The following is a 23,759-nucleotide window of genomic DNA, read 5'->3' on the forward strand; positions in this document are numbered from 1 at the left end:
AACCAGCGCCCTCACGACCCCACCACTTGCCCTTACTGCTACATACAGCACACAACAAACTGCAGCAGCAGCAGTAGTAGTAGTAGCATGCTCCCACTCAGGGGATATCAGAGATCCTCTATACTGCTTCAACCTCGTCACGCAGCTGTTCCACTGGAGAACTACTGTAAGGATGAGGGCGTAGAGCCCATGTTTAAAAGATGTTCCCTTACGTATGGAGAAACCCTTACTGTTTCCATTCTATTTGCCATGGCTTCCAATTCATTTGTCTTCCTGAGCGAAATAGAACAGCACTTAGCGCAATTTGGTGTAGTGCTACTCAGGAAGCTGTGGAGCACAGGGCCTGATTTGAAGCCATTGTACACAAGACTACAATTTGAATGTATTAAGTGGAGATCCAGTTCAGACTCAATCCTTTAAGACTGTGTTAGTTGTTCCGTGTTTTGTAAAAGCACAGGCTTGCTTCGTTTGAGGGAGGAGCAGTTTGCTGTTTTCATTTGAGCTAAGATTAATAGCTGTCTGTCGGAGAGAACACATAACACACATGAACATACGCACGCACGCACGCACGCACACACACACACACACACACACACACACACACACACGTGTAACACCAGACTACAGATTCTGATCAACTCTTTTACATTATAAAACCACATTAAAATATTCTCTAATGTTTTCCCCTTAAACATGATTTTTTAAATTCATTTTTCATTCATAAAATCCTCTGTGAGGTTATTCTGTTCACATTCATACTTAGCAGGCAGCGAGTCTAACAGTAAGTCATTCATTAAAACCCTGGTGATGAGAGGCTGAGGACAGGGCCCAGATTCACAAAACCTTCATAAGAAGACATTTCTTCTTAACTGCTATTTTTCCCTTAACTATAGACTTCAAATCAAATTGCATTAGTCACATGCGCCGAATACAACAGGTGTAGACCTTACAGTGAAATACTTACTTATGAGCCCCTAATCAACAATGCAGTTTAAAAAAATATGGATAAGAATAAGAAAAAAAGTGACAAGCAATTAAACAGCAGCAGTAAAATAACCATAGCATGACTATATACAGGGGGGGTACCGGTACAGATTCAATGTGCGGAGGCACTGGTTAGTTGAGATAATATGTCCATGACAGTAGAGTTATTAAAGTGACTATGGATAGATGATAACAGAGAGGAGCAGCAGCGTAAAAGAGGGAGGGGGGGGGGGGTGCAATGCAAATGGTCTGGGTAGCCATTTGATTAGATGTGCAGGAGTCTTAGGGCTTGGGGGTAGAAGCTGGTTAGAAGCCTCTTGGAACTAGACTTGGCGCTCCGGTACTGTTTTCCATGTGGTAGCAGAGAGAGCAGTCTATAACTAGGGTGGCTGGAGTCTTTGACCATTTTTAGAGCCTTCCTCTGACACCACCTGGTATAGAGGTCCTGGATGGCAGGAAGCTTGGCCCCAGTGATGTACTGGTCCGTTCGCACTACCCTCTGTAGTGCCTTGCGGTCGGAGGCCAAGCAGTTGCCATACCAGGCAGTGATGCAACCCGTCAGGATGCTCTCAATGGTGCAGCTGTAGAACCTTTTAAGGATCTGAGGACCCATGCCAAATCTTTTCAGTCTCCTGAGGGGGAATAGGTTTTGTCGTACCCTCGTCATGACTGTCTTGGTGCACTTGGACCATGTTAGTTTGTTGGTGACCTGGACACCAAGGAACTTGAAGCTCTCAACCTTCTCCACTACAGCCCCGTTGATGAGAATGGGGGTGTGCTCGGTCCTCTTTTTCCTGTATTCCACCATCATCTCCTATGTCTTGATCATGTTGAGGTAGAGGTTGTTGTCCTGGCACCACACGGCCAGGTCTCTGACCTCCTCCCTTTAGTCTGTCTCGTCATTGTCGGTGATCAGGCCTACCACTGTTGTGTCATCGGCAACTTAATGATGGTGATGGAGTCGTGCCTGGCTGTGCAGTCATGAGTGAACAGGGAGTACAGGAGGGGACTGAGCACGCACCACTGAGGGGCCCCTGTGTTGAGGATCAGCGTGGCGGATGTGTTGTTACCTACCCTTATCACCTGGGGGGCAGCCCGTCAGGAAGTCCAGGATCCAGTTGCAGAGGGAGGTGTTTAGTCCCAGGGTCCTTAGCTTATTGATGAGCTTTGAGGGCACTATGGTGTTGAACGCTGGGCTGTAGTCAATGAATAGCATTCTCACATAGGTGTTCTTTTTGTCCAGGTGGGAAAAGGCAGTTTGGAGTGCATTAGAGATTGCATCATCTGTGGATCTGTTGGAGCGGTTTGCAAATTGGAGTGGGTCTAGAGTTTCTGGGATAATGGTGTTGCCATCATTTCAAAGCACTTCCTGACTACAGACGTGAGTCTGTACAGACGTGAGTGCTACGGGTCGGTAGTCATTTAGGCAGCTTACCTTAGTGTTCTTGGGCACAGGCACTACGGTGGTCTGCTTAAAATATGTTGGTATTACAGACTCGGACAGGGAGAGGTTGGAAATGTCAGTGAAGACACTTGCCAGGAAGTCACTGCATGCTCACTGTACAAGTCCTGGTAATCCGTCTGGCCCTGTGGCCTTGGGAATGTTGGCCTGTTTAAAGGTCTTACTCACATCGGCTGTGGAGAGAGTGATCACACAGTCTTCCAGAACAACTGATGCTCTCATACATGTTTCAGTGTTATTTGACTCAAAGCGATCATAGAAGTAGTTTAGCTCATCTGGTAGGCTCATGTCACTGGGCAGCTCTCGGCTGTTCTTCCCTTTGTAGTCTGTAATGGCTTGCAAGCCCTGCCACATCTGTCTAGCTCAGTGCGGCTGTTGCCTGTAATCCATGGCTTCTGGTTGGGGTATGTACGTACGGTCACTATGGGGACGACATCATCGGAGGAATCCCTGAACATATTCCAGTCTGTGCTAGCAAAACAGTCCTGTAGCTTAGCATCTGCTTTTCTGACCACTTTTTTATTGATCTAGTCACTGGTGCTTCCTGCTTTTATTTGTTCTTGTAAGCAGGAATCTGGAGGATAGAATTATGGTCAGATTTGCCAAATGGAGGGTGAGGAAGAGCTTTGTATGTATCTCTGTGTGTGGAGTAAAGGTGTTCCAGAGTTTTTTCCCTCTGGTTGCACATTTTACATGCTGATAGAAAAATGTGTACAATGAATTTAAGTTTCCCTGCATTCCCTGCTACTTGGTGCGCCGCCTGTGGGTAAGCATTTTCTTGTTTGCTTATGGCAGAATACAGCTCATTCAATGCTGTCTTAGTGCCAGTCTCAGTCTGTTGTGTTATGTAAACAGCTACAAAAAATACAGATGAAAACTCTCTAGGTAGATAGTGTGGTCTACAGCTTATCATGAGATACTCTACCTCAGGCGAGCAATAACTCTACACTTCCTTAGATATCGTGCACTAGATTTTATTTACAAAAATACAACGTCCGCCGCCCCTTGTCTCACCAGATGCAGCTTTTCTATCCTGCCGGTACAGCGTATAACCAGCCAGCTGTATGTTGATAGTGTCGTCGTTCAGCCACGACTCCGTGAAGCATAAGATATTACAGTTTTGAATGTCTAGTTGGTAGTTTAATCTTCTCGCTAGGTCATCGATTTTATTCTCCAAAGACTGAATGGAAGGAAGTGGGGGTTTATTCGATCGCCTACGAATTCTCAGAAGGCAAGCTGCCCTCTGGCCCCTTTTTCTCCGCCTCCTCTTCGCGCAAATCACGGGGATCTGGGCCTGTTCTCGAAAAGCAGTATATCATTTGCATCGGGCTCGTCAGACTCGTTAAAAGAAAATAAGGATTCTGCCAGTCCATGTTGAGTAACTGGAGTCCTGATGTCCTGAAATTATTTTTAGTCATAAGAGACGGTAGCGGCAACATTATGTACAAAATCATTTTTAAAATAAGTTACAAACAATGCAAATAAACGAACAAAAAAATACATTCAGTTGGGGACACGTAAAACAGTTAAGCAAAGATCATTAAATCTTAAGATAGTTTTTAGGAATTGCACTTATGAACTCTCTTATGAACTTCTTATTTTTTTCTCAAGAAGCTTCTTAAGTTTTTGCGTAAGAAGTGTTTTGTGAATCTGGGCCCAGGACAAATAAAATGGCCTTTGGATTAGCATCTTCATTGGTCATGTTGCTGTTTCAGCTCTCCCTTCCTCTTAACTCTGGCCCAGTGCACATGCTACACACACACACACACACTGAGGCATATGCTAATTCTGGCCTATTAAGCCTCTTGTATGTAATTATCTTCTTCTCTCCTCTCTCTCTCTCTGTGTTGGTGTTGTTTTAAACCCCCACTGTGACTCCTGTCAAACATCTGTATAGAGATTGTGAAGATTGTCAAATGAGAGCATCCTTAGGAGAGATAGTTAGTCATAACCTCACTCATGATTGCTAACAACACCTCCCACACAAATGAATATATTTACATGCACAAACACACTCTCTCTCACACACACACACACACATATATACATACACACCTCCCTCCCTGTAATGGGTGCGTGCTGGTGGCAGGGAAGTCAGGCGCAGGAGAGTGAACTTGGTATAAACAGAGCAGTTTAATGAATATACAAAAACTCAGAAAACCAAAATATACAAGAGAAAATAAAAGGGTGCAAAACCCGTCGCACACCAGAACATAACTTACACCAATACATACAACAAACAATCACCGACAAGGACATGAGGGGAAACAGAGGGTTAAATACACAACATGTAATTGGTGGGATTGGAACCAGGTGTGACGGAAGACAAGACAAAACCAATGGAAAATAAAAAATGGATCAGCGATGGCTGGAAGGTCGGTGACGTCGACCGCCGAACACTGCCCGAACAAGGAGAGGGACCGACTTCGGCGAAAGTCGTGACACTCCCACACACACCTTTCCTGATGATTATACCTACAGGGCCATATGGGCTGAGTCAGGCCCTGACCTTGCATGGACGTGTCTGGGTGAATGATTCCCATGAAGAGGTCTGGTCTGGTGAAAAGGACGCAACTTGTCCCATTCAGAAAAAGCTTATTAATGATTTTATATTAATTTCTCAATTTTGGAGATTATTCAGATGCAGTTTGTCATCCTGGATCTCCATCACCAGATTCAGATCACGCATGACTGATTTTGTTTTAAACAGTGGTTTATTAATTGATTTTCCACCGATGTGTATTCATTTCATCAGTCTTTTGTCATTTGTGTTGATTCTTGGTTTCTCATCCTTCAGTGATCGACTCTCCTGTATTATAAATATCGTCAGCTGGTTTACTAAGTGTTTTTTGATACCCTAATTGTGTCAACTACAAAATCTCATTAATTGACATGAACTGTGCTTTTAACTGAAATAAAACAAAGTCCACGCTTTTACCTGTTTACCTCTCTCTCTCTCTCTCTCTCTCTCTCTCTCTCTCTCTCAGACCCTCCATCATTGGGTCTGGAAATGTGCTTTAGAGTACGAGAGTAGAGCACTCCTTTGTGAAGAAATAGCTTTCCTCTAAGCAATCTCCTTCCTATAGCGTCCCACAGTGAGCTGAGTAAATGACACTAGATACTTCATCCCCTCTCTATGGCTCTTCCAGTTCGCTGTTCTAACTCTGAGTTGTTTTCTCCCTGCTTCTCCAGTGTCTCCGCTTCCTATCCATCTCTCTGTGTCCCTCCCAAAGAGTCTTGAAGATAAAATGAGAGATGGTACTGCACCTTCCAACCCCGGTGTTTCTCCTTAACCCGTCAAAGACCCTCTCACAGTGAAATATTTTTTTATAAGACTACCTTGCTCTTTATCTCGCTCTGTTTCGCTCCCTCTTGTTCTTTCTGTGAGACTCTGCTTCTTCCTGGGTCACCTTAACTCTATCCTAGTCTAACTGCTTCCTCCCCCCCTCCCCGCCCAGACCCTCCGTCGGTGGAGCCTGTTTCGTTGGAGATGCGTCAGGGCCTGGGCCGGCCGGTGGCCATGAACTGCCGGGTCCTGCGTGCCCACCCCTCCCGGGTGCTGCGCTATGAGTGGCGGCTGGGGAACCGCCTGCTACACGCTGGACACTTCGACCAGAGCGATGAGACGGAGTACACCGTCAAAAGCCTCAACCGCGAGGGCTGGGGGGAGTACACCTGTGATATCATCAATGAGGCAGGTGCCGGGCGCTGCACCTTCTTGGTAACAGGTAAGGAACACTTGATGTTTTTAAAATGCTTTAAAATACATTTTGATTTGATACTTTCTGTTCCCAGTTGCTGAAATCACTCGATGTCGTTTATAGCGCTGCATTCTGGCTTTACTTGTCAAGTATAAGAATGCTAATTATACTGAACAGAATTTATATTGGCTCTTTCTCTAGGTCTCAAAGCACTTCACATTTTATGAGGTATAACTCACATCATCTTCACCCTCACAATGTGTTAATTAAACCCACCCACTTGGATTGACATGCAGCAGAGCAGCCATTTTGTGTCCCATCTGCTGTGCGTCCTCTCTGTAACAGAGTTCTGAAGCAGGATGAGATTTTCCCATCCCCATCACGGTAATTAAACTTCCCAGTGATGTATTATTGATGGCTGAATGATGTGAATGATGTCTGCAGCAAATTGAAACTTGCCTGTCAGACGGCTAGGTAGCTACAGTACGTGTGTCATGAGGTAATTGATTGAGAAGGAGTGGGCGAGACAGGGCATAATACAGATTGCCAATTTGAATGCGAGAAATGTCTTCTATAAGATCAATGTCAGTCATAACACCTACCTTTACACATCCCCTAGTTTGTGTCCCAATTGGCACCCTATTCCCTATATAGTGCACTTCTTCTATGGGTCCTGGTAAAAAAAAGTGCACTAAATAGGGGATAGGGAGCAATTTGGGACGTAGGCCTCTAGATTACTAATGACAGCTTGAACTATACGGGAAGGACCCGATCCTTCAGACAGGACACAGATCTGTTGGGTAATGCATGGTTATTCCCCTCTGGCTATTTATTGTCAGATTGCCATGCTGCAGTGTTCATTGTGGAGCGCCTGAAAACAGCAGGAGGACCAGTCAGTGGCCGTGTCATCACTCACACAGAGCGCTTGTGTTTTATGACAGGGACAGATTAGTTTGGAGTGGCAGAGAGAGAGAGAAAGAGCGCGATGAGAGAGAGGGAGGGAGAGAGAAAGAAAGGGAGATAGCAAGAGAGAAAGACAGATTGAGAAAAGGAGAGAGAGTGAAACAGACAGTGCCAGGGGACAGTGGCTTAAGTGGCTGAGGATCAAAGTGACAAATACTCTTCAGTCCCGAACCTCTCCATTCCTAATGGGAGGTCTGGAAGATGGAAACCTTCGCCTGGGTCCTGCGTCTCTCTCTCTCTGCCTCCCTCTGTTTGGTAGTGTCTGTGGTCTTTGTGTCATATATCAGTCCAGCCCCTGAAGACCAGGTAGAGTGGAGGAGGAGAGGAGATAATCATCTCCGGACATTTGCTTTTCTCAGCGGGGCTCGCGCTCACCTCCTTCCTTCCTTCCCTTGTTCTCTACTTCCATCCATCCCTTCATCCCTCCCTCCATCCATCCTCTCTATCCATCCATCCCTCCCTTCATCCCTCCTTCCCTTGATCCATCTATCCCTCCCCAGGTCGCTCCCTCTATCTCTCCCTCCTCAGTCTATCCACCGCTCCAACCCTCCCTCTCTCTCCCTCCCTCCATCCCTCTTTCCCTCCATCCCTCTCTCCCTTCATTCTTCCATCTCTCTCTCCTTCCTTCCAGCCCTCCCTCTGTCCCATTGCTCCAGATTCCTACCATCTGGATGTGGCTGCTGCCAAAGCTAAGGCAGCTAGCTCCATTAGTTAGATATTTTTAATTTAAAAAGTTTTTTTTGTTTTTTTTTCTTCCTTTATTTAACTAGGCAAGTCAGTTAAGAACAAATTCTTATTTACAATGAAGGCCTACCAAACGGCCTCCTGCGGGGACGGGGGCTGGGATTAAAAATATAAGTAAATTAAATACAAATATAGGACAAAACACACATCACAACAAGAGAGACAACACCACATAAAGAGAGACCTAAGGCAACAACATAGCAAGGCAGCAACACATGGCAACAGAGCATGGTAGCAACACAACATAACAACAACATGGTAGCAACACAAAACATGGTACAAACATTATTGGGCACAAAGGGCAAGAAGGTAGAGACAACAATACATCACACAAAGCAGCCACAACTGTCAGTGAGAGTGTCCATGATTGAGTCTTTGAATGAAGAGATTGAGATAAAACTGTCCAGTTTGAGTGTTTGTTGCAGCTCGTTCCAGTCGCTAGCAGCAGCGAACTGAAAAGAGGAGCGACCCAGGGATGTGTGTGCTTTGGAGACCTTTAACAGAATGTGACTGGCAGAACGTGTGTTATATGTGGAGGATGAGGACTGCAGTAGATATCTGATAGGGGGAGTGAGGCCTAAGAGGGTTTTATAAATGAGAATCAACCAGTGGGTCTTGCGACAGGTATACAGAGATGACCAGTTTACAAAGGAGTATAGAGTGCAGTGATTTGTCCTATAAGGAGCGTTGGTGGCAAATCTGATGGCCGAATGGTAAAGAAATGTACCCTGTGCCACCCCATACTCCCTTTCTTAACTACCCCCTCCTCCCCCTCCCATCCTAAAACATGAGCTCTTCCAATGTATCATGCCTCACCTAATCCCTACCACCATCTGGGGCTAGTCCGATCCCTGTCCGTGTCTGCAGCTGTGGCCAGACATAATGTCATAATGTCCTGATTAATAGCATGTTGCTCAGACTCGCCACCGGCTGGGGTTTACTGTTAGACAGTGTGCTAAGTAGCTGACCTGTTTAAGACAAGTCAGACATAACAGTCTGAACGCCAAGTCTCTGGATCAGTGTATTAGATCTCAAGTAGGCCAGTAGAGGAGAAAGTAATCACATGGGAAGATAATCCAAAGATTTACCAATTTGCCTCAAACTAAATTTGTTTCGGTTCTGTGTTGTTTGTTGCACTAAGATCAGCCTTAATTCCCTGTCATAGACTCACTCTTCAAGGACCAGTCCACTCATGTGGATCCTTACATTTTGGCATTTGGACCGTATAACAATATGTATGATGGCTGAGGAAAGGGGTGGGACAAGTTTGTGTAGCAGTTAGTGGAGAAAATGAGAATAGGTATAGTATGCTGTGAACAACAAAGCTTCAATGGATGTCAATCACTCAATGTGGAGGTATTTCTTTAAGCTCTGTCTGATATGGTAGACTCTGAGGCAATGCTATGCCTGCCAAACTACAGCAACAAATGGCAGAGAGAGAGAGCCCCCCGGCTGTGATAGAGGAGAGAATGAGGCAGGGCTATAGAGAGAGAAAGAGAGAGAGATGGGGCTGTGATAGAGGGAGGGAGGGAGGGAGGGAGGGAGGGAGGGAGGGAGGGAGGGAGGGAAGAGACGATCAGGTCTGTGTTCAGTAAAAATATATCAGTCAAAGCCATTGGCTGAAAGCCAGGGTGGGTCGATTAAATCCAGGGTCTCAGCCATCATGCCAGGGCACACACTCCAAAGCCGGACAGCAGGCCATGCTCAGGGGCAAACGCACACACTCTTTATCACACTGCTGGTCAGGAGCCAGGCCATGCCAGGGGGGCATGTGTGTATGTGTGTGTGTGTGTGTGTGAGTATGTGTGTGCCAGGCTGCGCTGGACATCTGTGGTAGCAGTGGCTTTAGTGAGATGAGATGGCCCTTCAGTCCTGCCAGAGCAGAGTGGCAGGCAGCATCTTCAGAGGGTTTAATCTGCACCACTGAGCTCTGGCAGGAACCTGGCACCACAGGGCAGGATGATCCCTGCAGCCCCTTCATCTCAGGGTGGCATACATTACTCATGCAACAATTTCTAAGATTTTACTGAGTTACAGTTCATACAAATTACAGTTACAGTTCATATCAGTCAATTTAAATGAATTCATTAGGCCCTAATCTATGGATTTCACATGACTGGGAAAGAGCACAGTCATAGGCTTTGGGAGCCAGGCCATCCACTGGGGGGCCAGGTCCAGAGTTTTTCCCCACAAAAGGGCTTTATTACAGACAGAAATACTCCTCAACATCAAAGGGTTTAATCTGCACCACTGAGCCTTATTGGCAGGATAGGATAGTGTTCTTCAATCCTGGTCCTGGGGTCCTTCGGTCCTGGTCAGAGTGTGAAGGATTTTGTTACAGCCCAACACAAACACATCTGATGCTGTTAATTAAAGGTTTAATGTTCAGTTGAATCAGGCTTCTTAGTATTGGGTGGAAACAAATGCCTGCACTCCCTGTACGTATAATAAAGAATTCTATCTTAAATCAATATAGAGTAAAACAGTTCTGTAGGATTAGCGCTCAGAGCATATTGTAAATACTTACAAGAGAAGAGAATACCTGCACTCACTGTTCAGATGCCCCCCAGAGATTTCCTCCACTGCAGTCAAATTGTTTCTCCATTAAAATTCTGGAAGCATACGAACAGCGTGTGGGTATTCTTCTTTTTTATCACATCATATATCATATACTCTAGTAGTCTGCACCTGTACACTGTGTACCTGGAAACGCAGAGCATATTCCCCCTGCTCAGACTAGCAGTGTGACAGTGATGGATAGCCAATGATGACTGACATGATGTGCTTTAGAAACCAACAGGGAGCTTAAGAATAGTGTCATCTATCTGTTATAGAGGAGTCTGTCAGCCCTGAAGGACAGGAGCATAATGTACAGGTTATATATAGTCACGTGACGTGTAATCCTTTTTGATTAAAAGCCCGATAAGTATCTGTATACTCAGCATAGTGTCATTATCATATGTAAGAAATTGTGACATTTACAGGGGCAATCTGCAGTTGTTACATACATTTTTGGACTTTGAAATTAATGATATGAACCCAATGATTCTTGAGCAATATACTGTAACTTAGAAATGTCAAACCCCATCAGAACCCAAAATAGAAGATTGTCAAACTGTGTTTGTAAACAAAGTAAATGTAAACAAACAATATATAGCCTCAAATCATGGTTCCGACTATATTTTTGATATCATGGATGGTCAGTCCTTGAATACATACGTCTATGAATTTGAGAGTAGGCACATTTCTTCAGCCGCATCCCTCAAGGTCTTACCATAACAGGGGGAGACGCTTTATTCTTATTCCAACTGCTTATTGCCGCTTTAAGTTAAATATGTCTTTAATCCAAACCCAGCCAACTGTTATTACAACAATAGTAAAATTGTAACCGTAGCTCAGTTAATATGAATAATACATCCCTCCTCTATAGAACACATTTCCCTTGGCATTCAGAATCCAGACTGGAACATTGTCATGTTCTATGTCTAGACAAATTTGTTGGACAAAGGCACTGTGATGTTTGGGAAGCAGAGTTTGATCCTCATGAGGGGAAACAGATTTGTATGTGTTTCTTTGAACAACTGTGTTCTTTGAACCACTCTCCAAACTGAGTCTAGAGTACAGTTAAGACACTGGAAAACAAATCTGTCATTGTGTATTTATTGCCACCATTTCAAACACTTGGATATTTCACTCCAAAGCAGGCTTTTGTTTTTTGACGCATTGCTCGAGTTTGGGTTACACATCATTTAGTTTTGTTCACATTTTCGTTTTGTTTTGGTTTCAATGTATATTAACATATTTTATGCCAGTTTGTTTTACTCATAAATACAAATGATTATTCATTTAGCATGGTCAGTAGCATACGTCTAGCTGCTATACAACTTGTGACTGGAGCATCGTTGTGTTCATAAGGATCCACATCCCACATCTATGTTAATATGAGGAAGGTAAAGATAGACTACCATATCACTGCTGGACAGCATGGTGCCGACAGAGATGGTCGCCTCGCTTCGGGTTCTTAGGAAACTATGCAGTATTTCGTTTTTTTATGTTTTATTTCTTAGATTGTTACCCCAGGAAATCTTAAGTCTTATTACATACAGCCGGGAAGAACTAATGGATATAAGAGCAACGTCAACTTACCAACATTACGACCAGGAATAGGACTTTCCTGAAGCGGATCCTCTGTTCGGACCACCACCCAGGACAATGGATCTAATTCCAGTAGTCAACCCAAAACAACAACACCGCAGAAGGGGCAGACGGAGCGGCGACCTGGCCAGTCTCCATAGACGTGCACATCGCCCACCGCTCCTGAGTATACTACTAGCCAATGCCCAGTCTCTTGACAACATGGTAGATGAAATTCGAGCATGGGTTGCCTTCCAGAGAGACATCAGAGATTGTAACATTCTCTGTTTCATGGAGACATGGCTCTCTCGGGATATGTTGTCGGAATTGGTTCGGCCACCGGGCTTCTCCATGCATCGCGCCGACAGAGATAAACACCTCTCTGGGAAAAGAAAGGGCGGGGGTGTATGCTTTATGATTAATGACTAATTGTGTAATCATAACAACATACAGATACTCAAGTCCTTCTGCTCACCCGATCTAGAATTCCTGATAATCAAGTGCCGGCCATTTTACCTACCAAGAGAATTCTTGTCAGTTATAGTCATATCTGTGTACATTCCCCCTAATGCAGACACCAAGACGGCCATCAAGTAACTTCACTGGACTATTGCAAACTGGAGACCATACATCCTGAGTCTACATTTATTGTAGCTGGGGATTTTAACAAAGCAAATTTGAGAACAGGTCTACCTAAATTCTTCCAGCATATTGATTGCGCTACACGCATGCGCAATACCCTCAACCACTGCTACTCTAACTTCCGCGATGTATACAAAGCCCTCCCCCGCCCTCCCTTCGGAAAATCCGACCACGACGCCATCTTGCTCCTTCCGTCTTATAGGCAGAAACTCAAACAGGATGTACCAGTGACGAGAACCATTCAACACTGGTCCGACCAATCAGAAGCCAGGCTTCAAGATTGTTTTGATCACGCGGACTGGAATATGTTCCAGTCAGCCTCAGAGAACGACATTGATCTATACGCTGACTCGGTGAGTGCGTTTATAAAGAAGTGCATTGGAGATGTTGTATTCACTGTGACTATTAAAACCTACCCAAACCAGAAACCATGGATGGATGGCGGCATTCGTGCAAAACTGAAAGTGCGATCCACCGTAATTAACCATGTAAAGAGGTCTGGAAATATGTCTGAATATAAACAGTGTAGCTATTCCCTCCGTGAGGCAATCAAACAAGCGAAATGTGATAGGGTCTACAGGAAATCACGGACTACAAAAAGAAATCCAGCCACGTCGCAGACACCAACGTCACGCTTCCAGACAAACTAAACACCTTATTTGCCTGCTTTGAGGACAATACAGTGCCACCGTTGCGGCCCGCTAACAAGGACTGAGCCCCACCCCCCTCTCATTCTCCGTGGCTGATGTGAGTAAAACATTTAAAAGTGTTAACCCTCGCAAGGCTGCTGGCCCAGACGGCATCCCTAGCCGCGTCCTCAAAGCATGCGCAGACCAGCTGGCTGGTGTGTTTACGGACATATTCAAACGCTCCCTATCCCAGTCTGCTGTCCCCACATGCTTCAAGATGGCTACCATTGTTCCTGTACCCAAGAAGGCAAAGATAACTGAACTAAATGACTACCGCCCCGTAGCACTCACTTATGTCATCATGAAGTGCTTTGAGAGACTAGTCAAGGATCATATTACCTCCACCTTACCAGCCACCCTAGACCCACTTCAGTTTGCATACCGCCGCAACAGGTCCACAGACGACACAATCGCCATCAGACTGCACACTGCCCTATCCCATCTGGACAAAAGGATGTAAGAATGCTGTTCATTGACTACAGCTGAGCATTCAACTCCATAGTACCCTCCAAGCTCATCATCAAGCTGGAGGCCCTGGGTCTCAACCCCGCCCTGTGCAATTGGGTCCTGGACTTTCTGACGGGCCACCCCCAGGTGGTGAAGGTAGGAAACATCTACACTTTTCTGACCCTCAACAATGGGGACCCACAAGGGTGCGTGCTCAGCCCCCTCCAGTACTCCCTGTTCACCCACGACTGCATGGCTATGCACGCCTCCAACTCAATCATCAAGTTTGCAGACGACACAATAGTAGTGGGCTTGATTACCATCAACGACAAGACAGCCTACAGGGAGGAGGTGAGGGCACTCGGAGTGTGGTGTCAGAAAAACAACCTCTCACTCAACATCAACAAAACAAAGGAGATGATCGTGGACTTCAGGAAACAGCATCGAAGGGACAGCAGTGGAGAAGGTGTTAAGTTTTAAGTTCCTCGGCATACACATCACAGACAAACTGAAATGGTCAACTCACACAGACAGTGTTGTGAAGAAGATGCAACAGTGCCTCTTCAACCTCAGGAGGCTGAAGAAATTTGGCTTGTCACCCAAAACCCTGACAAACTTTTACAGATGCACAATCTTGAGCATCCTGTCGGGGTGTATCCAAGCCTGGTACGGCAACTGCACCGCCCTCAACCATTAGGCTCTCCAGAGGGTGGTACGGTCTGCACAACACATCACCGGGGGCAAACTACCTGCCCTTCATGACACCTACAGCACCCGATGTCACAGGAAGGCCAAAAAGATCATCAAGGACATCATCCACCCGAGCCACTGCCTGTTCACACTGCTACCATCCAGAAGGCGAGGTCAGTACAGGTGCATCAAAGATGGGACCCAGAGATTGAGAAACAGCTTCTATCTCAAGGCCATCAGACTGCTAAACAGCAATCACTAACTCAGAGAGGCTGCTGCCTACATGGAGACCCAATCACTGGCCACTTTAATAAATGGATCACTAGTCACTTTATGCAATGCACTCTAAATTATGCCACTTTATTAATGTTAACATGTCTTACATTACTCATATCACATGTATTTTATACCATCTATTGCACCTTGCCTATGCCACTCGGCCATCGCTCATCCATATACTTACATGTACATATTCTCACTCACCCCTTTAGATGTTTGTATTAGGTAGTTGTTGGGGAATTGTTAGATTACTTGTTAGATATTACTGCACTGTCGGAACTAGAAGCGCAAGCATTTCGCTACACTTGCATTAACATCTGCTAACCATGTGTATGTGACAACAAATTTGATTTGATTATAAATAGAATTATGTTCATAAACTACTGAAATCAAATGGGTTGTGGTGGTGGGTAGGTACAATAGGGGGAGTAGAAACTGTTCATAGCTTGTTGTAGTAGAGGGAGAGAGAGGGAGAGAGAGAGCGAGAGAGAGAGAGCGAGAGAGAGCAAGAGAGAGAGAGGGAGAGAGAGAGGGAGAGAGAGAGGGAGAGAGAGAGGGAGAGAGAGAGCGAGAGAGAGAGCGAGAGAGAGAGAGGTTTATCCACCCCTAGATCAAAGCTGACTTTTTATATTGCATTAATATACAGGATGTCCTTTTAGGAGTGCTTTTCTGTGACTGGTGTATGATCTTTCAAAGCCACATGTCTACAAAACATGGAATAAATAACAGAGGAATGAAATTGGTGAGAGAGAGAGAATGAGGTACTTATAGTTTCTGCAACATTTCCCAGCATGGGCTAAGCTCACAACTGCCAGGTATAATCTTATTGTATTCAGTTCTTCATATTTTCTCTACAATTGTGTTTACTCTACAGTAGTAATCTTTCTAGTAAAGTTATGCGATTGTTAGTTATCTCAATTGCAGAGCAAATTTGGGGAATACATTCTCAAAATGGTATATACTGTCCTGAACAGAAGAGATGGTTAGATATCTAATTGTTTTTGTATCTCATGACTTTTGAAAAAAGTCCAATCAACCATATTTTCACAATGCCACAAAAAACATAATTCTAAACTGTGATACAAAGAGCGTGATAAATAGCACATTTAAGTCCATCAGTATACACTTCCTGTATCTGAACAGGTTTTTATGGAAATGATACCAAACACATTTCCCCAAATATTGTTCTGCTCTAGCTCCATTAGATTTCTTTCTCTTGTTCTCCGGAAATTATTTTATATTGTTGATGAAAGAGCTAGTCTTTTTGTGTGAAATAGAATATTGTATTTTCAACAGCTTTATCCATGTAGACTTGCGATCTCCAATCGGGTGTCCAAACAAATGCAAAGCATCATTAACCTGATTTATCGTCACAGGATTCAGGATGAAACATGTTTAGAAGAGATTGTGACTTATTATCTCAGGTCATTACGAGAATTTATCAAACTAGTGAGAGGTTGAGAGAAACAGTCAATCTTGATTTCTGCCCAAAGCAGTATACTACCTTTTTTTATCACTATTTTGTTGATTGGTTTAGAAGACCTATCTTCAGAAACTGAAGTGATTTATTGTAAAAGTGAAAAACTTAAAAGTTGGTATTTATCAATTGCTCGTACTCTTGATTTACACACACCTGTAAGTATTTTGCCTTGATAAATCAGACATGTTCTAAAACACTGTGCTAGTGCACGTGAAGTCTCATTTACATAAAGAATCGCCCTAAAGGACCATATATGATCACAAACCTTCCCTTTGAAGCTGCAAGAAATGTCACTAATTTCTGTTCGCCAACATGAAGAAATGAAAGAAGACAAAGAAAAAACTTTGCGGATGCAGAAATATAACTTTTGATCACCGAAGTGGAAGCAAAACAAGCCATACTTTTTGGAGCCCTCAACAATGGCTTGACAAATAAGAGAAAAAATATTGCTTCGGAGCAGGTTAGAGCTGTGGTAAATTCTGCCTCATCTGAGTGCAGAACAGTTAATGAAATTAAAAAGAAATGGTTTGATTTGAAAACATATGCAAAAAATGTTTAGATGATCCACAAAAGCGCTATAAGTGTAACAGGAGGAGGGCAGAGTGACTCTTCACTGTCTGCTATGGACCAACGCATTGGCAGCATAATTGGAGAGACCTCAGTATCTTGCATCATTTGTGATGGTGATAATGAGGAACCTCTCCCAGACCCTGAAGGAATACCAGACACACCAACTGATGGTGGTACTGAGTAACCTCTCCCAGACCCTGATGGAATACCAGACACACCAACTGATGGAGATACTGAGGACCCTCTCCCAGACCCTGAAGGAATACCAGACACACCAACTGATGGTGATAATGAGGACCCTCTCCCAGACCCTGAAGGAATACCAGACACACCAACTGATGGTGATACTGAGGACCCTCTCCCAGACCCTGAAGGAATACCAGACACACCAACTGATGGTGATACTGAGGACCCTCTCCCAGACCCTGATGGAATACCAGACACACCAACTGATGGTGGTACTGAGGACCCTCTCCCAGACTCTGAAGGAATACCAGACACACCAACTGATGATAAGTCAAGCTTTATATTCGCAACCATATTCAGACATGGACCACATCTAAATATTTTTTCTTGACAATAAATATAACAAATATACATTGCTGTTCAAAAGTTTGGGCTCACTTAGAAATGTCCTTGTTTTTGAAAGAAAATCACTTTTTTGTCCATTAAAATAACATCAAATTGATCAGAAATACAGTGTAGACATTGCTAATGTTGTAAATGACTATTGTAGCTGGAAACTGCTGATTAAAAAAAATATATATGGAATATATACATAGGTGTACAGAGGCCCATTATCGGCAACCATCACTCCTGTGTTCCAATGCCACGTTGTGTTAGCTAATCCAAGTTTATAATGTTAAAAGTCTAATTGATCATTAGAAAACCCTTTTGCAGTTATGTTAGCACAGCTGAAAATGGTTGTTCTGATTAAAGAAGCAATAAATCTTGAGACTAGTTGAGTTTCTGGAGCATCAGCATTTGTGGGTTCGTTTACAGGCTCAAAATGGCCAGAAACAAAGACCTTTCTCCTGAAACTCATCAGTCTATTCTTGTTCTGAGAAATGAAGGCTAGTTTTTTGGCAATTTCTCGCATGGAATAGCCTTCATTTCTCAGAACAAGAATAGACTGATGAGCATTTTGAGCCTGTAATCGAACCCAGAAATGCTGATGCTCCAGATATTCAACTAGTCTAAAGACTGATTGCTTCTGTAATCAGAATAACCATTTTCAGCTGTACAAATGTACAAATTGATAAATCCCACACTTTGCTTAGAAATGACCGCACGCATGGTTTACAAACATTTCTGTTCGTATGCAACATTCATAAATGAGGGCCCAGACATTTAGCCCAGTGAACTTTGACCCTGATGTTCTGTATAAATAGGTCATCCAGTTCTTTAATTAAATCAAATCAAACGTTATTTGTCACATTCTTCGTAGACAGCAGGTGTGGACTAACAGTGAAATGCTTACTTACGGGCCCTTCCTAACAATGCAGAGAGAACAAAAATAGAGAAATAATAGAATACACGTAATAATAAAAGTAATAATAAATACACAATAAGTAACGATAACTTGGCAATATACACAGGATACCAGTACCGAGTCGATGTGCAGGGGTATGAGGTAATTCAGGTAAATATGCACAGTACTACTTTGAAGAATCTAATTTAGAATTAGCACTTTTTTGGTTACTACATGATTCTGTATGTGTTATTTCATAGTTTTGATGTCTTCACTATTATTCTACAATGTAGAAAATAGAAAAATAAAGAAAAACCCTTGAATGAGTAGGTGTGTCCAAACTTTTGACTGGTACTGTACATATAACTAGGAATAAAGTGACTAGGCAACAGCATAGATAATAAACAGTGGCAGCGTATGTGATGTATGTGATGTGTCAAAAAAAGTTCGTTGTTTCCAATATGACAGACACTTGACGGACCTCTGATTGGTTTACACTCCTACCAGCCTGCGGTCTGATTGGTTCACACTTCCCAGCCTGTGGGGATAAACTCTGCTGATTGGTTCACACTCTTCAGACTGAGTACTGATAGGTTAACCCTCCCCAGCCTGCGGGGCTAAATTCTCAACTCTGGGGATCATTAAAAAAATTCTGAATTTCACCGCGACTGTAAATGCTGTTTTTGGATATAAATATGAACTTGATGGAACTAAAAATGCATGTATTGTCTAACATAATGTCCTATGAGTGTCATCTGATGCAGATTGTCAAAGGTAAGTGCATAATTCTAGCTAGTTTTCTGTCTGTTGATGCCCTTCTTTGAATTGGCTAAACATTACACGCAGCTATTGTCAATGTACTCTCCTCACATAACCTAACTTTATGCATTCTCCGTAAAGCCTCTGAAAATCGGACAGCGTGGTTAGATTTAGGAGATATATCTTTCAAATGGAGGAAAATAGTTGATTATTTGATTATTTGAAATGATTACTCTTGCAGTTTTGAATTCCCCGCCATGGTCACATGACAATGAATCCCAATACCGGGATAAGATCCTGCCCCCTGGCCTCAACAGGTTAAGAACCTCAAGGGGGGCTATACCCCTGCTTCTTTTATGTTTGTTTACACAGTAACAATACAAATCTTGAGTTCATATTCATTGCACACATACTATGCACATTATGCATAAAAATGTAATCAATGTAATCATCATTTGTATAGGATATGGTGGCCATTCGCTCAACTTACCCCATGGCAAACATTTTGACTATATTAGCCCACACAGCTACAACGATGCACTTTCATGCTAAGTTTGCTAGGTTTAGGACCTAGAACTGAAACATAGAGACCCCAGCAGATGTATACTTGGGTTAAGATACAATAATCATGAAACCTCCAACACAATACATTTATTTCATTTTTTTTGGACCTAACTTGCTTACCATTTTTTCCATGTGGTTTCTTCCTTCACAGACACATGAAATTATGATCTCTTCCTAAATATTTGGTCACATGATTCATTTTGCGTATGGTTTCCTAGAAACAAGGGTGGCTAAACTAACCCTCTGGCTCAATTTACCCCACTCTTCCCTACAGCACCTTTTTTTCTGTTCTGACAATAACACAGCTGACCTTGTGGCTTCCATCAAAGGAAACAGCTTTACTGACAAAATGTCTGAGAAAGATCGACACACTTCTGTGAAAACAAGTTTCCGTCAGTACAAAAGAATGAACACAACTGACTCCTTATCAAACTGGTCAAAAACAGGCCAAATCAAATCAAAGTTTATGAGTCACATGCGCCGAATACAACAGGTGTAGTAGACCTTACAGTGAAATGCTTAATTACGAGCCCCTAACCAACAGTGCAGTTTCAAAAAATACTGGTTATTGGAGGCAACTGTCATGGTTGATGCATTGCAGCCATTTTGTGGAGTAATACTCAACATGACATGTTTGCATTTTGGCAACCTAAAAGAAAAACAACAATGTGCAGTATGTTTTTTTTTTTTTTTACAATGGTCTACTTTTTTTTTACAGCAATTCACATGGCCCTCTTATTTAGCTTGATTCAGTATCTCTGCTACATATGTGACCTGTTTCAGGAAACTAGGCGTATGGCCACATATGGTCGGTCACATATGGCTTGGGTTCCTTACTCCCTTGATGCCACAGATGAAGAGGAACAGTGGAAGTTGAAATACAAACATATTGAATTAGTTGTAAATGTTTGTTTGTGTTTACAGGGAAAGCGTATCCTCCAGAGTTCTACTACGACACGTACAGTCCGCTGTGGCAGAACCGGCCTAGAGTCTATGGCTTCAAACTGCAGTGGACCCAGATGAACCCCAACGCTGTGGACCGCATCGTGGCCTACCGCCTCGGCATACGTCAGGTAGAAGTTTGTGTGTGTGTGCGCATGTGGGTGTTTGCTGACCCTAACCCCAACCCTGGACGTAAAAAGGCTTTTACAGATGACAGAAAAGTGACATGATAGAGAGAAAAGCAGGAATAAACATAATGGACATAGAGGCTGTCTGGATATTCATATCGTATTGTTCTCCTTGGACGGCTCCATCGGCCCTGTGGAGAGAGAGCACCCTGTGGAGAAAGGAGTGGGAGCCATTGGACCTTTTTACCTTCAGATAGTGGAAAGGCTTCAGATAACAGTCAGCATTGATTGATGGTCGGCCCAGGCTACTTTAAGAATGTCAGTCTCTCTCTCCTTTCCTCACTCTCTCACAATTTCTCTCTGGTTCTCTTTTTCTCTCTCCTTGTCTGATTTCTCTTTCTCTCACAGTCTCACACTTCCTACATCATGGTGAAAGACAACAGTCCCCTGTCAAGAAGCGTTTTCTACAGCAACTGTTGTATCACCCAATAAAGCATCCATCCAGTCTAGTGGGCGTTTGTAGTGTGCTTGCGGTGATGCCTTCTGAATTGTCCCAGTGTGGATTATAGTAGTGTTGTATTGTACTTTATGGTATTGCTAGTTGTATTGGTTGTAGTAGTCTATTGTGTTGTTAGGTAAAAGGTTCAGCTACATAGCCATGTGAACACTGTTGTGCCTAGCTTCTATGTGTCTTTGCCTCAAACCTTTCACAACATTAGCATGTTGGTAGCGTGGTTAAGCTGAGGCTTGATGCCACTAAATGTGGTCTCTTTCATTTTACCCATAATAATCCCCTACTGTGACAAAGTGGCTCCCTCCTTATGGTCACAGCAGGCATTGACTTTCACAACATATAGTAATGTGGGCTAGGTCTCTACACAGTCTGTTGATGGGCTGAGAAACGGTTGATCGTGTCAGGCTTGATCACAATAACCACCACCATTAAAGGAAGATACTGTATTCAGACATTGCTTTAAGGTCTGTATGTTGTAGTTTCTGTTGGCCTTTATCGGTTCAGAAGAAGCTCTCATTCAGAACCACTGCATTACAGGCGACAGTAAAGCCTTCTGAACTGACGTCCTCACATCTCTACCCAAACTGAGTGAGTCTTATACCTGCCGTTCTAATCTGTTAGTATAATTCCATATTTGTTTCCTTCTACACCCCGTCAGGAATTTACGCTTAAAACCGAGCTTGTTTGTGTACCGCAATGATTTTTCTGTCAATGGTCTCGATCGGCCTGTTTGGTAATAAATGAGGATGCGCTCACGTGATTTGTTCATTCGTCGTGGGAGCCAACGATACGCCGGCTTCCTGCTTGCCAGGCAGGCTGTTGTTTGAGCCCTTGCCAGGAAGATACATTTATTCTTCCTTCGCTGGCATTCAACTGGTCCTTTTCACAATTTCACAGATTAATTCTGTGCCAGTGCTAAAATGGGCCCACAGTAATTCAGCAATCACATTAACATTCTAATCTGTTTTGCTGTTGTTTGGAGAGAGAAAGAAAAAAGGAAATAGGCCTTCCTGTCTGCACTCTCTTGCTTTTGTGGTTTTTATCTCCTACCTTGCAAGCAGAAAATCGTTGTTTGCGAGAATACATTTTCTTTCCACTCCCCCCACATCTCAACTAGGCTGGGTATCCTTGGCCTCCCTACCTGCTGTTGTCTTAGATACAGGAGGCATACGCTGAGAAGGGGCTGAGAATGGGCTTATCCGTAACATTTACTTCTCCTTCATGTTTCATCTGGGTGAGCCTCTCCATGTTTCATCTGGGTGAGCCTCTCCATGTTTCATCTGGGTGAGCCTCTCCATGTTTCATCTGGGTGAGCCTCTCCATGTTTCATCTGGGTGAGCCTCTCCATGTTTCATCTGGGTGAGCCTCTCCATGTTTCATCTGGGTGAGCCTCTCCATGTTTCATCTGGGTGAGCCTCTCCATGTTTCATCTCGGTGAGCCTCTCCATGTTTCATCTGGGTGAGCCTCCGTGTTTCATCTGGGTGAGCCTCTCCATGTTTCATCTCGGTGAGCCTCTCCATGTTTCATCTGGGTGAGCCTCTCCATGTTTCATCTCGGTGAGCCTCTCCATGTTTCATCTGGGTGAGCCTCTCCATGTTTCATCTGGGTGAGCCTCTCTTTCATGTTTCATCTGGGTGAGCCTCTCCATGTTTCATCTGGGTGAGCCTCTCTTTCATGTTTCATCTGGGTGAGCCTCTCTTTCATGTTTCATCTGGGTGAGCCTCTCTTTCATGTTTCATCTGGGTGAGCCTCTCTTTCATGTTTCATCTGGGTGAGCCTCTCTTTCATGTTTCATCTGGGTGAGCCTCTCCATGTTTCATCTGGGTGAGCCTCTCTTTCATGTTTCATCTGTGTGACGCTCTCCTTCATGTTTCATCTGCCAAGAAATGATCTTGACCCTTTTTTTCTTTTCCAATTTTCTTCCTTTGCGATGAGCGTTCTGATTTCATCCCTCTTGGCGATTGTGAAATCGATGGAATATGAATGAGTAAGGAGAAGAGAGGGAGCATAGAAGAGAGGGAGCATAGAAGAGAGGGAGCGTGAGAGGAAGGGATGCAGGAGGAGAGGCTCCCCCCTTCATAAATAAATAAATGCTTAGATAACCCTGGTAGGACACTGAGTGGGGCACGCTGAGACAGTGGTGCAGTAATGAAAGTGTTGGCACGTGGACCACTCTTCCTCCACACCAGTCCTCCTCTCCTCTACCTGCTATTTATAGCCAGAGCAGACCAGCTAATACTACACCTGTTCTGTTCTGCTCCTCTTCCATTCCCACGGAATCATTATCAGTCCCCCTCACCGCTGCCTTTGAATTAATACTGAGGGCTGGTGGGCTTTATGCCTCTGTAATGAATGGCTCTCTGTTATCGTCTGGGGCCTGGACAGACAGGCGAACGGGCAAGCTAGGCCGGTCGGGCTGAGGAGAGACAGTGTGAAACCGTAGTTGAAAGGAAGGAACCTAGGAGTGAGCAACTTGGCTGCTGTCTGTCTGTCTGTCTGTCTGTCTGTCTGTCTGTCTGTCTGTCTGTCTGTCTGTCTGTCTGTCTGGCTGGCTGGCTGCCTGCCTGCCTGCCTGCTCCGTTCTGGCCCTGCTTC

The 23,759-nt window shown here is 43.9% G+C and overlaps 1 protein-coding gene across 2 annotated transcripts in view; it reads left to right on the forward strand.

Annotated features, from left to right (window-relative positions):
• LOC115169440 (MAM domain-containing glycosylphosphatidylinositol anchor protein 2) overlaps positions 1–23,759 on the forward strand; it is a 345,934-nt gene that overhangs the window by 264,934 nt on the left and 57,241 nt on the right. For both annotated transcript variants that reach the window (XM_029725099.1, XM_029725179.1), the window contains exons 10-11: positions 5,905–6,174; positions 20,504–20,652. In XM_029725099.1, coding sequence (XP_029580959.1) covers positions 5,905–6,174; positions 20,504–20,652 — 419 coding nt within the window. The remainder of the gene's footprint in view (positions 1–5,904; positions 6,175–20,503; positions 20,653–23,759) is intronic.

Source organism: Salmo trutta, chromosome 1, assembly GCF_901001165.1.
Source record: "Salmo trutta chromosome 1, fSalTru1.1, whole genome shotgun sequence".
Classification (NCBI taxonomy): Eukaryota; Metazoa; Chordata; class Actinopteri; order Salmoniformes; family Salmonidae; genus Salmo; species Salmo trutta.